Source organism: Rhinopithecus bieti, unplaced genomic scaffold, assembly GCF_001698545.2.
Source record: "Rhinopithecus bieti isolate Rb0 unplaced genomic scaffold, ASM169854v2 scaffold_1599, whole genome shotgun sequence".
NCBI classification, from domain to species: domain Eukaryota; kingdom Metazoa; phylum Chordata; class Mammalia; order Primates; family Cercopithecidae; genus Rhinopithecus; species Rhinopithecus bieti.
Genome location: NW_016804139.1, coordinates 771,050 through 794,264, shown reverse-complemented (window position 1 = coordinate 794,264; position 23,215 = coordinate 771,050). Strand labels below are relative to the sequence as shown.

The 23,215-nt window shown below is 43.5% G+C and overlaps 1 protein-coding gene across 1 annotated transcript in view; it reads right to left on the bottom strand.

Moving 5' to 3' along the window:
* LGI2 (leucine rich repeat LGI family member 2) overlaps positions 1–23,215 on the bottom strand; it is a 29,785-nt gene that overhangs the window by 3,893 nt on the left and 2,677 nt on the right. The window contains exons 3-7 of the mRNA XM_017866734.1: positions 21,754–21,825; positions 19,708–19,779; positions 13,829–13,900; positions 12,639–12,808; positions 7,008–7,172 (exon numbers count right to left, since the gene is read on the bottom strand). Coding sequence (XP_017722223.1) covers positions 7,008–7,172; positions 12,639–12,808; positions 13,829–13,900; positions 19,708–19,779; positions 21,754–21,825 — 551 coding nt within the window. The remainder of the gene's footprint in view (positions 1–7,007; positions 7,173–12,638; positions 12,809–13,828; positions 13,901–19,707; positions 19,780–21,753; positions 21,826–23,215) is intronic.

Sequence of the window (23,215 nt, the reverse complement as noted above, 5' to 3'; positions counted from 1 at the left end):
GTCAGGGATGGTAAAAAGGCAGGAGTGAGGTCTCAGAGGCAGGAGAAAAAGATTTCTGAGTGTTCTTGAACACATTTGGGCTCTCTTGATTTCCAGAAACAAAGGAAGCCAAGTGGAGGCAGAAAGAGTAGGGTTAAACCTTATGACACACACCAGGTGGCCTAGGGTTCAAAGCCCAGCCCTGCACCTTGTAAGCTTTCTGACTCTGTGCCAGTTAACCCAACTCTGTGCTCCCGTTCCTCATTCATAAAATGAGATTGAAGATGCAGCCAGCCCTGATCTTACAAGTGACTGTAAGGATGAAATGAGATCATTCATGGCAAGCGTTTCTAGCATGGAGCACTGGCATCTAGGGGGTGATTGATCATTAGTGGCTATCATTATTGGACAATTGAAGCAATTGTCACAGTAATCACAAGACCTTGCCCCTTAGTGCTTGCCCATAGTGGGCATGCATAAATATCTAAAGAAGGAGCAATAGTCTGAATGATCTCGTTCAGGCATCATAAAACTAAGACTTTGCAGAGATAGGGGACCATTTTCCATGGTGACTCTCCTCTCTGGCTCACCTCCCACCATCCCTTCTCACCCTGCACCCAGATGCCCCCCAGACCTCCCCATTCCAGAAGACCAACCACTAAGCAAAGGACCACCCACAAGACCACTGATCCTCCATCTAGATCATTCGATTAAAGGTTATTTCTTTCATTTTCTACGTAATTTGGACCAAAGCGAAATTGGCCAGAATCCCAAATTCTAAGGATGATTCCATTTCTATCCTAAGGATTGGCTTTGGGAGCTGACACTGGGTGGTTTTCAGAGTGGCATTTACTTTTCTCTTTCACCATTCTGGCCTTCCCGCAAGGACCTAATCCCTTTTCCTTGTTTAAAACTAATTATTGCATTGTTTTTCCCTGAGGATATGTGTGTTAAATGATTACCAGAGCAAATTTTGAAAATACTAAGAGGTAAAATGTAAAAAGTGTATAGGTGGGCCAGGCACGGTGGCTCATGCCTGTAATGCCAGCACTTTGGGAGGCCGAGGTGGGCGGATCACGAGGTCAGGAGATCAAGACCATCCTGGCTAACACAGTGAAACCCTGTCTCTACTAAAAATACAAAAAAATTAGCCAGGCATGGTGGCGGGCGCCTGTAGTCCCAGCTACTCGGCAGGCTGAGGCAGAAGAATGGCGTGAACCCGGGAGGTGGAGCTTGCAGTGAGCCGAGATCACACCACTGCACTCCAGCCTGGGCGACAGAACGAGACTCTGTCTCAAAAAAAAAAAAAAAAAAAAGTATGTAGCTATCACCAGGCACTATTCTAAGTACTCTACATGCATTTACTTATTTAATCCTTGTAACAACTATATGAGGCATATACTATTCTTAGCAGCAGCATCATCCCCATTTTACGAAGGGTAAAACTGAGGCACAGAGAAGTTAAGTAATTTAGTAAAAGTCACACAGCTAGTATGTGGTAGAGACTGAGATTTAAATTCAGATAGTTTGGCCTCAGTCTATACTCTGCTACCAAAGAACCAAAAAGCACAAAGGAGAAAATACAAACTAGTTGTACTATAGATGAGAAATAACACCAAATATCTTGATATATTATTTAATGTTTAATCTATGCACATATTCAAATATTCTTTTTTCAAAAACTGGGGTTTATGTTATCCATAGATATTTTACAATCTACCTTTTTTTCACGTGGCGCCCATGCTGTGAACATTTCCTCATGCTGATGATTCTTCAACAACTTGATATTGTTTGACACTACACAGAATCTCATTGCATGGATGCACCATATTGTATTTAATTAATGCTCTACTGTTGGACATTGCAGTTATTTCTAGGTTTTCTTATTGTAAAATAACATTTCCTTTGAAATATTGTTAAATAACATGTTTTGATACCATCTGGCAGTGTTCTCAAGTGTAAGAATTGCTGGGGCAAATGTTGTGCACATTTTTAAGCTTTTGGGTTTTAACTGCCAAACTGCTCTTCAAAAGCAGCATTGACTTCCACCCTGCCAACACTAATTGAGAGTGCAGGCTCCTCGTCTCTTCTTGAGCACCTGGCTATGGAGGCCACCGCCCCCCAGAAGCATTCTAGAGGTCTGCCTGTCACAGCCAAAGGACCGCATGAAACAGAAGGAATTCCTTTCCTGGAGATGCTCTGAAACACACTCTGTCCAGGTTAGCCGTGGAGTTGTCAGTAGCAGACAGATCATTGTGTGCATGTGTGTGGCGGGTGGGGGTGGTGAACGTAGGAAGAGGGATTACAGGTTGGAACATACTTAGCCTGCAGAAATCAAAAGGCAAACAAAATAAACCAAAATTGAGAAAGCCGAGATGAGGTGTAGAGAGAACAAGGGGAAGCGAACCTCATGGTGAACATGACCGTGGGTTTCTCTCTCTCCCCTGGGGCACATGGACAGCTAGAGCCGTCCCTTTGGCAACATGGTCACTAGGCCGGCAAAGGAGGAAGTGCATGGATTGAGAAAATCCTGCCCCGCCCTTGTCAACTTGGGGACGACCCCACAGCCAAACAAGATGTCAAATGAGGTATGCACAGCACAGGGAGGGAGAATGATCCATTTACCTCCTTCTTCTTCTAGGCAAGTAGCACCCAGGGCAGCGTCCTTGCCTACCCACGTGTGCTGTAGGGCTTTCCCTCATGCCAGGCTCAATGCCAGCTACCAAGAGACAGCTCCTCTCCTCCCTCCATGGAGCGAGACAGCTCCTCTCCTCCCTCCTTCCTTCTGTAGCACCACCTTCTACCTCCCTCAGGGAAGTCTGCTGCTCTCTGCAGTCCCTACACTCATGCAAGTTGTGGAGCAGTTTTAATGGGAATCAAAAAGGTAGAGTCTGTGGGGGGAAAAGGAGGGTTGTTCCTATTTTATCCCCATTAAATCCTTACAGTATTGGCCTGTAATCCTAACACTTTGGGAGGCTGAGGCGGGTGAATCACCTGAGGTCAGGAGTTTGAGAATAGCCTGGCCAACATGGTGAAACCCCATCTCTACTAAAAATACAAAAATTATCCAGGCATGGTGGTGTGTGCCTGTAATCCCAGATACTCGGGAGGCTGAGGCCGGAAAATCGCTTGAATCTGGGAGGTGGAGGTTGTAGTGAGCCAAGATCACACCACTGCACTCCAGCCTGTGTGACAAGAGTGAGACTCTGTCTAAAAAAAAAAAAAAAAAAATTCCTTATAGTATTTCCCTGAGTCCAATACTATGCTGATCCCATTTTATAGATAAAGTGGAAATTCCTAAAATCTCCACTTTACAGATGAAAGGGGCTCATGCACATTAAATCACTTGGCCACGGCCACCAACCAGTCAGGGCTGGAGCCAGGATGATCAAAAGCCAGTCTGACGTTGGAACTCATTTCTCGGGCTTGGTGGTGAAAAGAGGAGCCAGGTGGGCTTCATGTCATGGCCGCCGAGCTGTGGGATGATTCAGACTTGGAGACTGAAGGGCTGAGGAATCCTTGGAAACTAACAAGGTCCAGCAGGGCTTTGACCCCAGCCACACCCACTTGGATAGCACTGACTTCCTCCCCACCAGCTCTGTGGCCTCCGTTGGGTCCAGGCCATGCTTGCTTGCCTGGGTTCCAGATTCTTTTCATAGCCTCTTAGCTGGCCACTGTGCTTCCACCTTTGTGCCCTCACTCCAAAAGTCTATATTTGACCCGGTAGCTGGACACAGTCCAGCCTCTTAGCTAGGTACCTGCATCCTCCTGCCTCTGCACAAAACCCTCCACGGCTTTGCAGGACATTCAGAAGAAAAGCCAAGTCCTTCCTAGGACCTGTGAGACTCCATGATGAGCCTTTCTGACTTCGGACTCATCAACTGCAACTCTGCGCTGGCTCATTTTGCTCATGCCAAACCATCCCCCTGGATGTTCTTCAAACAGGAAAGATGCTCTCCTGCCTCTACCTATGCACTTGCTGCTCCTTTGCCTGGAATGCTCTTCCCCCCTCTCCATGGGAACCAATCCCACCGATCCCACAGGTCTTATTCAAGTAGCACCTTCTTGATGAGGCCTCTCCTGGACACTTTACCCAAGGCTTCAAATCCTCCCACACACAGTACTCCACATCTTCCTTCTTCACTTTATTTCCCCTCCTCAGCACATTTTTGTCTGACGTGTTTTTTTTTTTAATACTACAATTATTTTTACGATAATTATTACAATACGAATATTCTTTCTTACTGTCTCTTTCTCCCATTAGAATGGAAACTCCTGAGGGCAAAGGTTTTTATGTTTTGTTTTGTTTTTTTGAGATGGAGTCTTGCTCTGTCACCCAGGCTGGAGAGCAGCAGCACGATCTTGGCTCACTGCAACCTCTGCCTCCCGGGTTCAAGGAATTCTTCTGCCTGAGCCTCCCAAGTAGCTGGGATTACAGGCGCCCACCACCACGCCTGGCTAATTTTTGTATTTTTAGTAGAGACAAGGTTTTACCATATTGGCCAGGCTGGTCTCAAACTCCTGACCTCATGATCCACCTGCCTTGGCCTCCCAAAGTGCTGGGATTACAGGCATGAGCCATTACTCCCGGCCAGAATTTTATCTGGTTTATTCACTGCCGTGTCCCCAGCACCAAGAACATGCCTGGCTCAGAGTAAATGTTCAAGAAATCTTTGGAATGAATGAATAAATTTAAGAACACCACCAGCTGCCATATATCAGAAGGGCAGGAGTTTGAGACCAGCCTGGCCAACATAGCGAAACCCCGTCTCTACTAAAAATAAAAAACATTAGCTGGGTGTGGTGGTGGGTGCCTACAGTCCCAGCTACTCAGGGAGCTGAGGCAGGAGAATCGCTTGAACCCAGGAGGCAGAGGTTGCAGTGAGCCGAGACTGTGCCACTGCACTCCAGCACGACGACAGAGTGAGACTCCATCTAAAATAAGAAGAAGAAGAAGAAGAAAAAAAAAGAAAGACAAGGCTGTCCTACCAAGGTCAACCTGGGAGAGAAATCCAGTGGGGTACAACCATGAGAAACCCCGGGCTCGGCCCTGAATAAACAGTGGGTGACTGGACACACCTGAGTCTGGACCTCATCATTTGTAAGGCTGTGAAAAGGATGGCGGCTTTGAGAAGTGCCTGCTCTGTGCACTCAGTCCTCACAGCATCCACATGAGGCACATCCATTCCCCATTTCCCAGATGAGAAAACCAAGCCTCAAAGGCACAGGTACTTCCCAGTCCACGGCAGAGTTGGGAGTACAATCCATGTGCATCAGTTTTCAAAAGCTGAGCTCTTTCTAGTATGTATGCCTCCTCTCTCTAAAGAAGAGAGCTTTTGTCCTCCAACCTATGGGCAGATGTAACTCCAAGGGCTGTTATGAGCTTCCAATGGGATAAACTAGGCCCTGGTGCCTCACAGGCTCACAGCCAACATCGGCACTGGAACTTGTTCAAGACCAAAGCTCAGCCAGGCACGGTGGCTCAAGCCTATAATCCCAGCACTTTGGGAAGCCAAGGCAGGAGGATCCCTTGAGCTCAAGAGTTTGAGACCAGCCTGGGCATCATAGTGAGACCCTGTCTCTACAAAAAATAAAAAATTAGCTGGGTGCAGTGGTGTGTGCTTGTAGTCCCAGCCACTCAGGAGGCTGGGGCAGGAGGATCCCTTGAGCCCAGGAGTTCCAGGTTGCAATGAGGCAAGATTGCATCACTGCACTCCAGCCTGGGTGACAGAGTAAGAGCCTGTCTCAAAAAAACAAAACAAAACGAAACAAAACAAAACAAAACAAAACAAAAAAAACCCACGAAAAAACAAAGAACAAAAAGCAGCAAAGCTTCATTCTGCTCCCATCTCCTACCCTAGAGACGGGGAGAAAAGGCAGAGAGGCCAGCACATCCTCCCCTCCCCTATCTTCCACGTCAGGACGAAGAGGGAAGAACAAAACCACGTGGGCATGGACTCACTTCCTCATATCCCTTGTTCTTGGCTTCCACGGCAGGTTCACCTGTGCCGCTCTGTGCTGAGTCTGCACTTCCAAGAGCGCTACTCTCCGGAAGGTGAGCTCAGCACTGGGAGGCCAGATGGCCCGACGGTGGCCAGCTCATCTGAAATGGTATCCTCGGAGCATCCGATGTACATCTCACACCGAGATACACTGTGAGATAAGGCTCATTAGCAGCTCTCCCCGCCTCCCCACATCCCCGTACCTGCTGTGAAGCCACTTGGTGCTTGGGAGACTCTTAGGAGCCTCCCAACCCAGAAATTCTACCTGAATATGCTTCTTGCTGCAACAGTAAAACACTGCTCTAAGGCCACATCAGGAGCCTCTAAAGGAAATCCTCTCCTGGAGTGATGATTAGACATTTGTGGCACTGTTTACACAGTATTCTTATCAGATTGCATGTTGATAAATGAAGTCTTTCAAAGGTTATTTCAAAAGCAAGTAGACAGTCCACACTTAGTAAGGCTAAGGCACTGGGATCCCATGACAGCACTGAAAGAAGTGTTAACTAATTCATATCCCAAATGCCTAATTTAGGGATCTATTTATTCTTATTTTGTACGTACTTACTAAAAGAAAGCAATGATCACTAGGACTTAGCAAAGGGCACTAGGAACAAGCTATAGGGTGTGTTTGTGTGTTTGTTAGCATATTAGTTAACAATCAGCTTAACGAAAGTCAAAGCATAATTTAGTTGCTACAAAGCTGGTACAGACCTGGGCTCCCATACTGCTCAGAACAAGGAATTCTCAGTGTGACTTCTCACCTCTACTAGAAAATGCCTCCCACCACGTGCAACCTCTAAATGGTCATCAATAGTAAGCAGGATCACTACCTGAGGTTTCCACTCTCCCAGTAACAGACCACACTAAGACAAAAACTGGAGAGACCCAGAGGGTAGGCTGGGACGTGTTCCCCAGCTCTAACCAGGTTAGAGGGCAGAGCTCTCCCTCAATACAGAGGGCGTTCCTTCTCCCATGGGCTTGTGGAAAATTAGTTCAACACATCTGATCAAAGCCACAACACACCTGTAATGTTGTCATAGCTCCGGAAATTCATTTCGATGTGGTCCCACTCCAGCACCATGCAGTTCTCCATGCTGGGCTGCGCAATGGCCACGTACACATCGTTCTTGGAATTGAACGTATCCACTGAAACCGACTGGTAGGGTAAAGTCTGATGAACAACAAAATCTGGGAACGGGTGTTTAAAAAGAAAAGCATTCATAAAACCTCCTGCAGGGATTATCAACCACCATCACCTTTCCATCATCACATCAGCTCTGAAAAGGACTGGGGAGGAGGAGGAGGACAGGAGAGAAGCAACACAAACATCACAGTGTATTTTACTCTGGGACATTCCAGAAAGAGTCCTGGCTTGTGCAGGACTATCAGACAGAATGCACAGCTTCTACTACAGCTTCCTGTGGAGAAACGGCTTCCCGAGTTTGGCTAAAGGATCTGAGTTTTAAGCATATTTGGTGAGACTTGGCTTTCAAAGTGGTAAGACAGACAGGACGTTGCACAGCAACATTCTCAAAACTGTCATGCATATCACGCTGTGACAAGGTGGGGGCTGCGGTCCAGTGAGTTTGGAAAATGCCGTACTTCCAGCTCTCTCAGAACAGCCCTTGTAGGGAAGAAGTCTGTTTTGTTTTGTTTGATGTGGTGCTTCTCAAACTTACCTGACCCTTTATCTCCAGTTTTTATAACCCCTAGCTTGGGATTACCTGTCAGCAGACAACCCCACTGCACGTTCAGAATGAATGGTACGCTCCCCAAATGGCACACTGAACACTGGAAACCAAACCAAACCCTGTGCTACGGTCTCAGGGGTATTATGGTTCCTACCCACTTAGCCTAGCACAAAGTGAGTGCTCAATACACGTTACCTTTTAGAGGTGCCCCTCCCTTCATTCTGGGGGCAGAGTAGGTGCTTACTGAACACCTGTTGGCTAAACCAGTGTGAGGGGACTGGCTTTGCTTCTCAGCCCACTCTAAAGACTACAGGGAAGGAGATGGAGGCTGAGTGGTGCACGAAGATGTGGGTAGAAGGAGGAGAAAAGAAGAGGCTGCCTTTGCAGCCCAACAGGTAGGAGATGGCTGAGGGAGAGTATGGACAAGTGGCTCCAGTCGATGGGGTACCTTCCCATCCCCAAGTTGAGAACAGAACATCCTGGTGAAGGGCTGGGACTCGAAGGTAAGACAAACTGGGCTTCCGATTCTTGCCCTGCCACTTTTAGCTGCATGACCTTTGGCAAGACAACTGACCCTCAGGTTCTTTCTTCATCTGTAAAATGAGGGTGGTGTCTGTTTCATAAGGTTACTGTAAGACTAAATCCAAGAATACATGTAAATATATACTGCAGTGCTATGGTGATCACTTAGTAGTTGATATATGCAACAATGATAGTATTCAGTTGCCTGCTTGAAGACTTAGGGAAGAGTCGTGGCTCCCCCTCATCCCAGCCCCCACCAAAATAATTGTTGCTTGGTCAAAGATAAAAAAACAAACAAACAACAACAACAAAAAACAGAAAAAAATGAACCTCTGTTCACTCCTGTTGGCACTGGCAGAACGAGTGTAGAAGCCAGAAAGCACGTGTTGACTGCACAAGGCTTTGCTGGTTTCTGTGTTCACTCGTAGACAGAGAAAGGGGAAATGGTAGCAGTCATCATGTGCCCCCTTTTCTGGGGATATAAAAGGACTTGGAGAATACAGCTGCTTTCTTTTAATTACAACCAAGATGGCCATAAATTCCTCTCCTACATCTCCAGTTGCATTCGACTAATCCGAGTCTGCCAAAGGTTCTAGGCACTCCCGCGATGCACGCCACTCACTCATCTCCTCCCTCCCATTAGCCTCCCTACTGCACTCTGAACTCGCAGAAACATGAGTATTTGCTTTAAAAGGCAGGCTGTTTAAAGTGTAGACTAGAAAGTTTCTGGTTTTATTGAAGAATCCCAGGATGAAAAGGAGCTGTCACAGTGCAGAGCATTTTACAAATCTAGCCTTTCGTGGCCCTGTTTTAATCTATTTTCCCCACATAGTGGCTTCATAATATTTTCTATATACTATCTGGCATAACACAGATTGTTAAATCATTTGAATTACAAATCTAACTCTTGATGGAAGACCCCCCACCCCCCAAAAAAAGGGAGGAGAAGGAGGAAGAAGAGGAAAAAAAGGAAAAAAGAAGAATGGGGCCAGGCAAGATACACAAGATGGCTTATGCCTGTAATCCTGGCAGCTTGGAAGGCCAAGGCAGGAGGACTGCTTGAGGCCAGGAGTTTGAGACCAGCCTAGCTAACATAGCAAGACCTTCTCTTTACTGAAAATTTAAAAAATTAGCCAGGGGTCATGGTGCATGCCTGTAGTCCCAGCCGCTCTGGAAGCTGAGGTGGAAGGATAGGATCAATTGAGCCCAGAAGTCTGAGGTTGCAGTAAGCTATGATTGTGCCACTGCACTTTAGCCTGGATGACAGAGCAAGACCTTGCCTCAAAAAAAAAAAAAAAAAAAAAAAGAGAGAGAGAGAATGAAAAGCAAATGGTTGATGCATATATGTTTGTGGGTATCAGAGAGAGGACCAGAGGAATTTAAATATCTTCTCCCACCCCCAATTAAATTTACTTCTCACAAACAGCAAAAGCACATTCTTGTGGAAAGATCTTAGAAATACACACATTGATGTGACATCAATTTACTAGTGTTAAAATATTAATGGCACTCTGCAAAAAGAGCTGCCACTTCCATTCACACTGGATTAAGTTCATGATGTCAGTGGGACTCTTACAATTTAGGCCTTTCTCCCAGCGGAATCAACAGATTTTTACATAGCTATTTATAGCACTGGCAGAAAATAAATTATACATGACACCGATCCTACTGGGAGAGAAACTGCACATTAATGCATTATTTCTCTTTGCATTTTCATCAGCCCCGAAAAGGGGAAGCTAACAGGACAATTAGGATGCAAAATTCACTTTCTCTAAGGAATTGAGTGAATTACCCACCTAACACAGGGAATCATAGGTAGGTAACAGGGACTTTTGAGGTGGTTAAAAATAGACTTGAAGGGAAGGGTTCAAGAGCTGATTAAAGATCTGAAACAGCCCAATGCTGGCTTTGTGGTATGAATTACACGCATTGGCCGAGGAACAGAATGGGGACAGTACCTTCCTCTCTCTGGGAAAAAACAGTGAGACAGGAGAAAACTCACCCCTTTTCTGAAAATCTGAGTTGAAAAGGAAAACAACCATACTTAGAAAATGTGCTTCTTTCCAAACCTTTGGCAAGAATACGATCACTGTACCATGAACTCTCGAATTTGGCTTTCCATTTTCCACCATCCTCATTCGTTCCCCCCACCCCATGCCCCTACTGCCCATCTAGCTTTTAATGAAGCAACAGAGGCTGAGGTTTGATCTGAACAGAAGATAATGAACCCCGAACACTCACAACACTCACAGTTTGTTGACCTAGTTCTTATACATCAGGGCCTATATTTGGGGATGGGTCACAACTTGATTGCACCATTTTTTTCCCGATGGAAGAAACTGTCAGCAAGAGCCTCATCTCTGTTTGTGAGTCTTACAGGGATAAAACCATAGCAAAGCCAGAATTATCATCTCCCTCTCACCAGAAAGCCTAGCGCTGACTTTCTAAAGTTTAGTAGGAAGCTTGTTCATGAAGACAAACACTGCATAAGACAGAGAAGGCTCTAAAATGTGTTAAGGCCTCTTGCTGCTCCATGTTGGGATGAGGACAGGTTACCTCAGTTCCAAGCTACCACCATTCCCATAACAATTCTCAGAGCCTGGGTCACTTTTACAACCATCCCCAGGGCCCTAAGTTCAGAAAATATGTTTTCTTATAGAAATTATTTCCTATTCCCACGGCCCTCCAGCCCATTACTTCCATCAGAGATTAGCAAAGTTTCTCCACGCTATGGCCAGGTATGAAGAGAACAATGGAAAATCTGCAAATTTCACCTTGGCATTTCGAGAACTCTCCAGAGAAAATGGAGAAAAGGTAGAGAGAAGTTCTCAGTGAGCTTTGGTTTAGCTTTGGTTTAATTCAATTTAATTTAATTTAGCATTTAATGCCAAATAGTCTTGAATGTCACCTTTTGGTGCAAATGTTATCGACTATGACCTGTGATTTATTGCCCTGGCCCTAAAATACAATAAATTAACCTCCTAATGGCCTCAGCTGACTATGGAGCACCTGCCAATTACACAGCTGAATAAGCCCCCATTCGATGATAAAAGAAAAAGTCATTTTTGTGAGATTTCAGGTTGTCTATCAGACAAGAATAGAACTTCCAGGGGTCCCTTATTTACAAACAAAGATACCTAGAAATGATTTTTACTTTGTGGGTTTTTGTTTATTTGTTGGACGGTGGTAGCGGGGACTGGCCTAAATGTGATATTTTGTTCTTGGAGTGTTGGTGTCTTTTGAGTTTCTGTAACTATTTTCTGTTTCTCATTCCTGCTGCTTCTCCTGACATGACTTGAGGCTTTGTAGATACCATCTCTCAGCCTGAATGTTTATTTTTATAAATCGGGTAAGCAGGTTTTCATACAGTGGCCTGATCCTCTCTCTGACTTTAGAAGCTGTAGAAACCCCACGTAAGCCTTTCTAATGGAGATACTCACCAGTACCTTTGGCCTCATGTTGTGACAGTGGAAGCAGTTAGTATATATATAAGTATAGTTTAATTTTATCTTATAACCTGAAAAATGTATAAACTGAAAGCTTGTGGCAGGCCCTGGAAAACAAAATCAAACTTTCTTTACATTTTTCCCTCAACATGAGTTGTTTCCTTTTGATAATTAGTCGTTAACTCTTATTTTCTATTTTGCCATTGGTTATAATTTACCTAGTTATCTCTTCTTACATGGGACTCTGAAAGTCATTTCTGGGTTTAAAGTTCTGATGTTTGGGCCAGGCACAGTGGCTCATACCTGTAATCCCAGCACTTTGGGAGGCCGAGGCGGGCAGATGATGAGGTCAGGAGATCGAGACCATCCTGGCCAACATGGTGAAATCCCGTCTCTACTAAAAATACAAAAATTAGCTGGGTGTGGTGGTGCACACCTGTAATCTCAGCTGCTTAGGAGGCTGAGGCAGGAGAATCGCTTGAACTCGGGAGGTGGAGGTTGCAGTGAGTCGAGATCACACCGCTGCACTCTAGCCTGGGTGACAGAGTGAGACTCCACCTCAAAAAAAAAAAACTCTGGTGTCTGTTAGTTAAATGTCCAGTGAACTTCATCTTCCTAAAGCAAGAGAACAGTCTCAACCGAGTAATTTAGGCCTCCCTGCACTGACCTTCTATGAAATCTAGATTGATCTGAAAACATTCTCTTGCCAAACCCACAAGTTTATACTTTGACTTAAGAAAATGAAACCCTTAGGGAAATTTGAATTTTGCAAAGAAGCAAAATTAAAGCCAGGGCAGTTAACAAAAATCCTCCCAAACTTTTGAGATGTTTTCCTTACCACATCAATTCATTTCTTTAGAATATTTAAAATTTCTCTAGAACAATTTTGATAAACAGTTCTATATTCACCTTTCCCCACTCTCTGTTAACAGTCTAAAAGAAAGACAAAGAGATTATTCTAGATATCCATGTCTGATGACATAGGCTCTGAATACCTGTAGTTGTGCATTCATAGTCAAAGCTGGTCACATCATTTAGCTTCTTTTCCTGATACTCTGGTGGACCACTACACAGCACGTCGAAAACAGTGGAATTTGTCATCTTCAACCACAGGTATAGCCACTTGGCTTTGCAGTCACATTCAAATTTGTTACCCCTTAAATCTCTAAAAATCAAAATAAAACACAAACACATACAAAGAGAAATAGACGTGTCTGACATGTTTTGGTAGTAACACGAAACTCCAGAATTATTAACACCCTGATATATTTAAAATCCCCTAAAAATAGAGTTCAAAAAATTTTGTATTTAATGCCTCCTGTTTCTTGTATCTATCACTGACTTTATTTAATACTCCTCAGCACCCGGGAATTTAACTGCATAACTATATAACGTCCAGAGAGCTCTCAGCGAGGACATATCATCTCTCCAGATGCTCTGGTTTCCATGCCATGCTGGAAATGGGAGACGTGTGATAGAAGAGCAGCCCCCAACAGAGGTTCTCATCAACGTAAAGAGGATATTGTAGGAAGACAGTTTTCACAAACACAATTGAAACTTCAAGCTCTCGTTAAAACTACATCCAGTAGGTTGGGCACGGTGGCTCATGCTTGTAATCATAGCACTTTGGGAAGCCAAGGTGGGCAGATCACCTGAGGTTAGGAGTTCGAGACTAGCCTGGCCAACATGGTGAAACCCCGTCTCTACTAAACACAAAAATTAGCTGGGGGCAGTGGCATGTGCCTGTAGTCCCAGCTACTCAGGAGGCTGAGGCAGGAGAATCGCTTGAACCCGGGAGGCAGAGGTTGCAGTGAGCTGAGATTATGCCGCTTCACTCCAGCCTGGGCAACAGAGCAAGACTCCGTCTAAAAAACAAAACAAAACAAAACAAACTACATCCAGTAAGAAGCAACGTTAGAAGATAAAGCAGGTGAACGCGCCATCTCAAGGAGGGGACCTCCCACCCAGCAAGTGCAATTTACCATTGGCCTCATGGTGCTAAGTATAAAATGGCAAAATCCAACACAACACAAACTATATGCTATTTCCCAGGATGCACTACTTTGTTATAGAGTTTTAGGCACAGCATAAAAGAAATGCATAAAAGAAAGGTGAGAGGGGATTGAAAGACATGATTAACTGGGGCACAATGACAAGAACACATAAACTAAATTTCATTACTTACAGTTCAATCAGAGAGTCTAAATCACTGAAGACATCCCTTGGTAGTGCTTTTATGTGGTTATTGGCCAAAGAACTAGAACAAGAAAGTCACATTGCAATGCAGTTATTATCTCATGCCCTGTCACTCTCAATTCCCTTCAGATAAAGCTATTGACTTACAGCACAGCTTTGGTCATCAATACTGAGATAGAGCTTAGTTATGCAAAGATAACATAAGAGATGCTGGATTATAATATAAATTTTCTTTCCTTTTTTTTTTTACAAAAGCACTTTTTAAGCTCTTTATGTATATGTGCTCAACCTCAGATGGCTTCCCATGCTTCTTAGAATCAAAGCCAAAGTTCCTTCAGTGGCATGCAAGACCCTTTATTGCCTGGCTACCTCCACTCTTGCTTACCTAGGAGACCCCATCTCATTGGTCTCCAACTACTCAATGGATCTCTGATCCAGCCACACTGGCCTCCTTGCTATTCCTCCAACAGGTGAGGCATGCTCCTACCCTCCAGGCCTCTGAACTTGGTCATCTGCCTGGAATATTCTTTCCCCAGCTATCCATTTGGCATTCCATTGCCTCCTTTGGGTCTGTCCTCAAGTATCACCACCTTCTCAGGCCTCTGCACACCTCCCTTCCCTGCACCGCCATCATTTGGCACACTGCATATTTTAATTATCTATTTGTTTACTGGCTGTGTATTCTCCCTCTACATAAGCCACATGTCTGTCCACTGCTGTATCCCCCCCAGTTCCTAGAACAGTGCCTGGCACACAGCAGGTAATCAGTATATCTTTGCTGAATTAATGTATTAAGCACCAAAGTGAGAGTGATAAAAGAAGATTTACAGTCTTGTCCCAAGAAGTTTCCTAATGGTCCATCTAAGTGAATTCTATTACTTGTGACTCTAAGAACGGACTCAGTAAATACTCTTTTACATAAAGACACTCAGCTCTAACCTTTATTCTTAAAGGTTAGACCTGAAGGGAATGATTGACTATGATCAATTTCATTTTCACATTAATAAAGATTGACCCAAAACCATTTTGCATTTGCTCGTGATAGTTAAAGATCATTCTAAGACATCTTAGTCCACACCCCACCTCCAGGAAATAGACTAGAATGCACAGCATCAACTCTTTCTCTGATGATTCAGGATTTTGCAGTGCCCTGTCATCATCCTGTGAAGATGAATGTCCACGGTGCAGGGCTGTTGATGTAGAAAGACGCGGAGTGTTGAAATGATGTACACTGAGTTTGTGATTTCCCCAGGCACTGCACTCTAATGTGAGTCAGCCAAGAAACTGATGCCTACTTTTGTTTTATTTTACACATATGAATGCAAACAGCAAAACATATAAATGACAAACATGTAAGCAATTCAGCCCCAACTATTTAAGATATCTATGAAATGCATCCTCTGTATCATCATAATGACCCATCCCAGAAAGATGAATTAAAGAAATGAGTCTTCCTACCTAGAGTCGGTTAGCTGGGCACAGTAGAAAGCTTGGAGCCCAAATATTCTTGCTTCAAGGCACCAACTGAATATAGGGAGACCCATAGTTTCTGAATTATGCCCCTTTCCATCTGGGTAACCACAAATGGATTTAAATAAAGTTTCATGTACTCTTTTACCTTTCTTTTCTAAATGATGTATTTGTACATTTTTAACTGTGTTGGAAAATAGGCTGAATATGTAAACAGACTGAAGCTACTCTGAAAGAGCTTTTGGAAATTTTTAAAAGGGGGGTTGTTCATTTTGATTTTTTTTTTCTTGGTCGATGGTCACTTTTTCGGGAAAGTAAAATACAACAATGTTTTAGCTAATTAACGTTATTAGCTAAAAACTTCAGCTAATTGAAAGTTATTGTATTGATATGATAAGTATCCACAGAATGGTCAAAGCCAAAAAAGCAGAGTGTTTAGCAACATTCCAAGTGTTCAATTTAGATTTCAGAAAGCACAATTATTTAGATGGGCTATTCACCCCACTCACACTAAGTGCTTAACACCTGCCTTTCCACTTCATTTTGCCTACAAATCATGGCACTTATTTTATTTCTAAAACTATTTAACAGCTCTGTGTCCCTTGGGCTTCATGGGACTGCTGGAAACAAATGTTCTAGATTTTAGTTACAGATTGGCACAGCTCCTTCAATGCTTTGAAACCTGATCTATGTCTCTTTTCCTATGCATGTGAGTCTGTAAGCATTGGAAAAGTTCATAAAAGATAAAAATCAGCTGCTTAACTTCAACAAGCAAATTCCAAATAGGAACTTCTGTAAGTACGGGGGTGAACTTTAGAGACTTGGTATCTTCTCTTTGCTTAGAGGTTTTTAAAAGAGGAGGGAGGTGAATTGATTCATTCTCTAAACAATATATTAAATTCTTGAATTACTAAATACATCTCCAGCCTAGAGGAGTCAACGTTAAAAGTCGCCTGGTCGGGCACGGTGGCTCACGCCTGTAATCCCAGCACTTTGGGAGGCCGAGGCAGGCAGATCATGAGGTCAGGAGATCGAGACCATCCCAGCTAACATGGTGAAACCCCATCTCTACTAAAAATACAAAAAATTAGCCGGGCGTGGTGACACATGCCTGTAGTCCCAGCTACTCAGGAGGCTGAGGCAGGAGAATCGCTTGAACTCGGGAGGCAGAGGTTGCAGTGAGCTGAGATCATGCCACTGCACTCCAGCCCGGGTGACAGAGTGAGACTCCATCTCAAAAAAAAAAAAAAGAAAAGAAAGTCACCTGACTTGTCCAGAAGTAGAGCACATATGGGAAATCCAATTCCATTAAGAAGCCATCCATCGGCCGGGTGCGGTGGCTCAATCCTGTAATCCCAGCACTTTGGGAGGCCGAGACGGGTGGATCACGAGGTCAGGAGATTGAGACCATCCTGGCTAACACGGTGAAACCCCGTCTCTACTTAAAAAATACAAAAAAACTAGCCGGGCGAGATGGCAGGCACCTGTAGTCCCAGCTACTCGGGAGGCTGAGGCAGGAGAATGGCGTGAACCCGGGAGGCGGAGCTTGCAGTGAGCTGAGATCTGGCCACTGCACTCCAGCCTGGGTGACAGAGCAAGACTCTGTCTCAAAAAAAAAAAAAGAAAAAGAAAAAGAAGCCATCCATCAATTAGCAAATCAGAAAGTACGTCCTGCTGGGTTAGCCCTGCGCTAGACACTGGGGGAAGAACAGAGCTAAGGGCAGATCACTAAAAGTCCTGCCCTCCAGGAGCTTCCAACCTGCTGGGAGATAAAACAAACACCCAGGCAACAGCACCAACCAGTATGGTCATTGTAGACAGTAAAGTACTGGCTGCATGAAGCCAATGACAGGAGTGAAGAGGAAGATGGAGAATGGCTTAACTGGGGAGATAGAACTTAATTTGGACTTTGAATGAAAAGGCAGATGCCAAGAGACCAAGGGCAGAAGAAACAGCATCCCGGGCAAGGGAAAGGATGTGAGGAAAAGCAGTGATTAGGTGGGGGAGCACCGAGAGCTTGATGTTCTGAAGATACTCAGAGAAATAAGGTTAGAGAGCTGAAGAGAGGCTTGACTTGTAGGCTTGACAGCAGGGTGGTCCTACTCACTGGGATGAGCTGGTTCTTCTCTAATGCATTCTGTGCTCTCTGGACCCAAGTGCAGGACTCCCTCGCTCCCTCTGTGTTTGTGTTCTCTGTGCATACCACAGAAAAGGAGGTGCCTCTTGCACACATGTACACATGATAACACGTGAAACAAATGCATAAGCATGCACACATGAGCACAGTTATGTACACTCATGTATATAAGTCCATGCATCCAAGGATACTTTGTACACCTGCACAAAGATATGCAAATACCCATGCATGATACCTGCTTGTTCACACCCTCCTGCTGATGGCCATCTGAGCAAATGAAAGTTGCCATCTGGGCTAACTCAGCCCGTCACATGGGCTTTGGGTTTATAATCTGCCCAGAGCTTTTGCTCAAATACAAATCCCTAATTCCTGACTTCTGGGAACCAGGCTCATCTGGCCACAGCTGTTCCTCTTCAGACACCCACAGCTGTCTCCTTAGCAGATTCTGTCTAGCCACCCAAACTGCCAAAGATACTTGACGGGTCATGGAGGAAATTGGGACTTCTCAATGCGTGGAGGGAAGGAATGATGATGATGATGATGATGATGCCAGCTATGCCTTGAGCATTTACCATGGGTAATGGGCTAGATGCTTTGCAAGCAAGCATTAACCCTTTATGTACAGCGATCCTATGAAATCAGTATAGTTATCCCTATTTTATGGAGGAGGAAATTGATCTCAGAAAGTTAAGCAATATTAATAAATCATGGCCTTGAGATTTAAACTCAAGCCTATTGACTCCAAGCCCACAACTGTAGCCTCTACAGGAATCTGGGGATTTCACACTTAGGTTGAATCTGAAAAACAATAAAGGCTTTTATAGGAAGAAATGAAGACCTAGGACATTCTCCAGTACCAACTATGCTGACACAGAAGTTTGGGCTTCCCACGTCTGTGCCCTCATCTCCTTACCCCATAGGCTTTAACTTAAGCAGAGCCTCTACTTGTGGGCGTTCCAGAATCAAGTGTTTGCTAGGCCTATTGACAAACCCCTTTGCCAATATCGGGGCTTGATGTGAATGGTTTCCTCATTAGATGACTATGTCCACACTGTACCAGTCAGGGTTACACATGCTGAAGGTACTACCATCCCTGCCCAACACTTCCAGTCAAAACCCTCCAATTTTCCCAACTGTCTTTATGGCAGGCAGGCTGACTACAGAGATGAGACATGTTATCTTACTCAAACTCAAAATACCTATCATGCAAATGGGACCTGGTTTCTGGCTAACGAATTGCTCCTACCAAGACAATGAGTATTTTTACATCTTCATAAACACAGCCACTATTTTTTCTAGTTTTATAAATTTTATACATTTGCTAAGTGTGTGTACTTGCTTCATTTTCATATGCCAATTTCAAATCAATTTCTTTAATTTTATCTCTAGAAAGCTCTTAAAGAACCAGAGAGCTTAGTTGAAACCATAGATTAATTCAACATAAAAGAAAAAGTGATTTGCATTCAAATGAGAGGAACCATGAAAATGTCTCTATTCCACTTTATCCTAATTCTGATTCAACATGCCACCTAGTCATCTAAGACTTGGTTCCAAAATCTGTAAAATGGGGACTCACAGATTATTATGAAAGATGAAGAAGAGAAGGCTCACTAAGCACCCAGCCCTGTGCCTGGTGCCAAGCAGGTATAAGACTCACAATAATTTCCTTCCCGGCTGGGCACAGTGGCTCACGCCTGTAATCCCAGCACTCTGGGAGGCCTTGGCAGGTGGATCACCTGAGATCAGGAGTTCGAGACCAGCCTGGCCAACATAGTGAGGCCCAGTCTCTACTAAAAATACAAAAATTAGTCAGGCGTGGTGGTATGTAGCTGCAATCCTAGCTACTCGGGAGGCTGGGGCATGAGAATGGCTTGAACCCAGGAGGCGGAGGCTGCAGTGAGCCAAGATCACGCCACTGCACTCCAGCCTGGGTGACAGAGTGAGACTCTGCCTAAAAAAAAAGAAATTTCTTCCCATCTCCTCCATCAAGCAACACAAGTCCCTCACACCCCAGGTTGCTCCTTAATTCCCATACAGTCATGTGGCCTATAACTGCAATTCAGGTTGATAGAGATGATAATAAAGACAACTATGTGAGTACTCACAATGAGCCAGTATCTGGTTGACACCATAGAAGCCTCTTGAGTAATCTAGAAATTTGTTTCCTTCAGGGACTCTTACAGCCAAGAAACAGAGAGGCTCCAGGAAACGAATCTTACTCCACATATTAGAGGACTTACAATACTTTCCATAGGACTTACAGGTGAGTCAGGTCACGGAGGCCACGAAAGGCATTTCTTGAAATCGTTTCTATTTTGTTCCCTTCAATGAACCTAAGAGGAAAAGTTATATAATTAAAATGAATTTTCTCTCCTTAGTATCTCTAAAAAAACTATGTTGGTAAGATTTCAGAATAAAATCTGAAAGCATTCCTGAATTATAAGAATTGATCTCTGAAGACTAGGTCAGCTACACCAAATTACATGTGGTAGCAGTATGTATGCAAAAATGCATGCATGTGAGTGTGTGATCTGCACTCCTTCCAGAAGCGGCATGGAAATCTTCAAAGAATTCTGAGCTGGCAACATGGGTAAAAACATCTTGGGGAGAAATAAACAAGAAAGCACTATACAAAGGCAAGAAATTCTCATATCTCTATAAGACTGGAGCGCTTCCAGACATTTCCCCTACTCAATCCCACATTTCATGGTGCCTGGCCATTCAAACTTCTGTTAATGTCACTGTCCCTTGAGGGGGTTCCCTTGTTTTACATCTCCATATTAAAGTTTTTTGCTGGGGGAGAATTCTGTCAAGCATGGTTTTCAGCAACCTTGAGTCTATCGTGTCCTACACCATCTAATCACCAAGCAAATGGGTGACAAGGCAGGAAAAGCTCAAGCTCTCTAAGCCGCTAGGAAGTAGGAAGTACAATGAAGTTGAATAGGGACCAGACTTCTTTCTCTGTACCAAAACCCCACAGGGTTTTCTCATGGGATCTTGTAATAATACCACTGGCCATGCTTTAAGGTCTTTATGGGAAAGAATTGATGTGAATTCACTATGACTATTCTCTAGGACCAAGGAGAACTAAATTTTAGTTTACAGCATCATATTAAGTCAAATGTAAGAGGGTCTTTGATGAGATGCTCCATGGGTGGCGCTTTGTAACACAACATCATCAATGAATTAGTTCTTGATTCTTGCACTGAAAACTCAATGATGGTTTTTAAAAGTGAGGTGTTTTTTCAGTAATACACTTCAGCATAAACTGAGGAGCTCAGCCAACTTCCTCTCCAATAACCTCGACCATAAGATGAACTACCGTAAGAGAAAACTCATAGCTTTACAACTGCTACCTCCATTGAGTATGTATGTGCTTTGATAGACCCTAGTCAGATTTAGCATTGCAGTCCTGCTACACTTTCCATACTATGCATATGACGATATCAGAGTATTATGCAAATACACATATTATGTATACTCTGGAGAAAGAATTCCTCCAGGGACATCTTTCCTCAAGACACAAAGTCAGCAGAGAGATTTCTTATATCTGGGATGTGTCTAGAATTCCAATACCTACCTGTTGAACTCAGACAAAATAATGAGACAAGGCTTTAAAAATCCCTCTGAATGCTAAGTGAGGAAATCCCATCTGATAGCAGGATTAACATTATTACAAAGTTACCAAAGACAAGGATGAAAGAACTTACAAGGGAAAAAAGACATGAAAGGACGAAAAGGCAGAAATCAGAACAAGAAGAAAGCTCATTGTGAGGGGAAAAACCTGCACATCAAAAAAGGGGAAAGGGACCTTTTTTTAAGGAAAAAAATAAAATGAAATTAGACCCTCAGTAGCAATTCATAGGAGATACTGCAAAAGAGATGTAGGACAGTGAATGAACATGAAGTTGTGCCCCCAAATAGGGAGGCCTTCTTAAAAGTAAGTAACCCTCAGAACCCTGCCGCTCTATTTCTGGCTGATCAGCAAATCCATGCCCACTTATGAGAGGTAAAAATACCCAACACAACTTCCAATTGTGCTTACTAAAGACAAATTAAATGTCAGCAGAGAATGAATATCTCTCCTTCTTTGTTTTGTCGCTCCCTCTTTGTCTCCAGCCTCCTCCTTCCCCAGCATGTTTGTAAGCAAGTAAACTATAGAAGGTCAGTGCTGAAAAGAGAATGGGGTGTTCTCCATTTTCTCCACCCCTAAACCCTCGCAGAGATGCTGTTCCAGCACAGAAACCGATTCAGAAATTCTACCAAGATACCAAATGTTCAGCACATAGACAAAGCACAAAACTTACAGGTATTCAAGATGAAAAAGTCCAGCGAAAGCGTCATCCCGGATGATCGTGAATGAGTTAGAATTCAGCAATCTGAAAGTAAGAGACAGATTCCAATGCAGAGATGTAAAACTCGAGTCACATGGTGAAGCCATTTCTATTTCCTTTGCTACGTTTTGATCTGTGGGCAAACATGAGCTCTTCTTAGTCTAAGGAGAACCGATGTTGTTGTAAGAAACCTGATTTTCACAGCCTGCACTTACAGACGATGGCAAGCAGATTCCTTTTGACCAGATTTTCTTGTCATCTCCAGAACTCTACTCCTTTCGTCCCTGTGTGTCTCTATATTTACTATAGCTATCAGTAAATATGACCTGATAGCTATTACTTTAAAACATTATAATGCTTAGCACGACTAAACAGCCAGTGAATGTTTTTTGGTACATAAGCAATCATAAAATTAGAGATCTAAAAAGATCTAATCCAAATCTATTTTTGGGAAAATATAAGCCCAGAGAAGCTAAGTGACTTGACCAAAGTCACACAGCTGGGACCAAGAAAAAACAAAACCAGAAAACTTTTCTACTGTATTATACACTCTAATAAAAATAGTTTTTTTTAAAAAAAGTTTGCTTAAGAAACTTTCAGAAGACTGTCACTACATAGTTTTCTATTTGAGTCATTGCCCAAGTCTACTGGCAAAAGAATACCTAAAATTGTATTTCTATTATATGAAAAGTATATTTTAATAGCACTGCCATTTCTAAGAGGCCTCAGATTTTAAAATGTTAAGTATAATGTTAAAAGTAGGCATATAACATTTCAAGAACAAAAGTATCAAGAGTATGTTTTTTAGGATGAATTGTGATCTCCTATATTCCATTTATCCAAATTTTTCTAGAGCACATTGCTTGTTTTAATTTCAATCTCATCTCAAATTTAAGAAACCAACGTAGATCAAGAGAATGAGGTGTGTACTCATACTTTGCCTGTCACTGGTTTGCTTTTGAAAACTGCTTTTTGGACATTTCTTTTCATCAGCAAACATTACCCAGCCTGGGTTACAGCGCACAGCATGAACATCACCACAGTGACTTGAATGTCGCTCACAGAGAGGAGCTGGGATGAGGAATAGTTATGAGTGTGGGCTTTTGGCCCTGGACTAGAATCCTGGCTGTGATTTGGGGCAAGTTAGTTAACTTCTCTGAGCCTCAGTTTCCTTATCTATCAAATGGGATCATAAGCATGCCTTCATCCTACAGATGATGTGATGATGAAATAAAATTATTTAGATAAGTTCATAGGATGCTGCCTGACTGGTTTAAGTTCTCAGCAAACTAAAAACACTCCTATTTCCAAAGTAATAGTAAGATTTTAAAATGACCCAGCACTTTGGGAGGCTGAGATGGGCAGATCACGAGGTCAGGAGATCGAGACCATCCTGGCTAACCCGGTGAAACCCCATCTCTACTAAAAACTACAA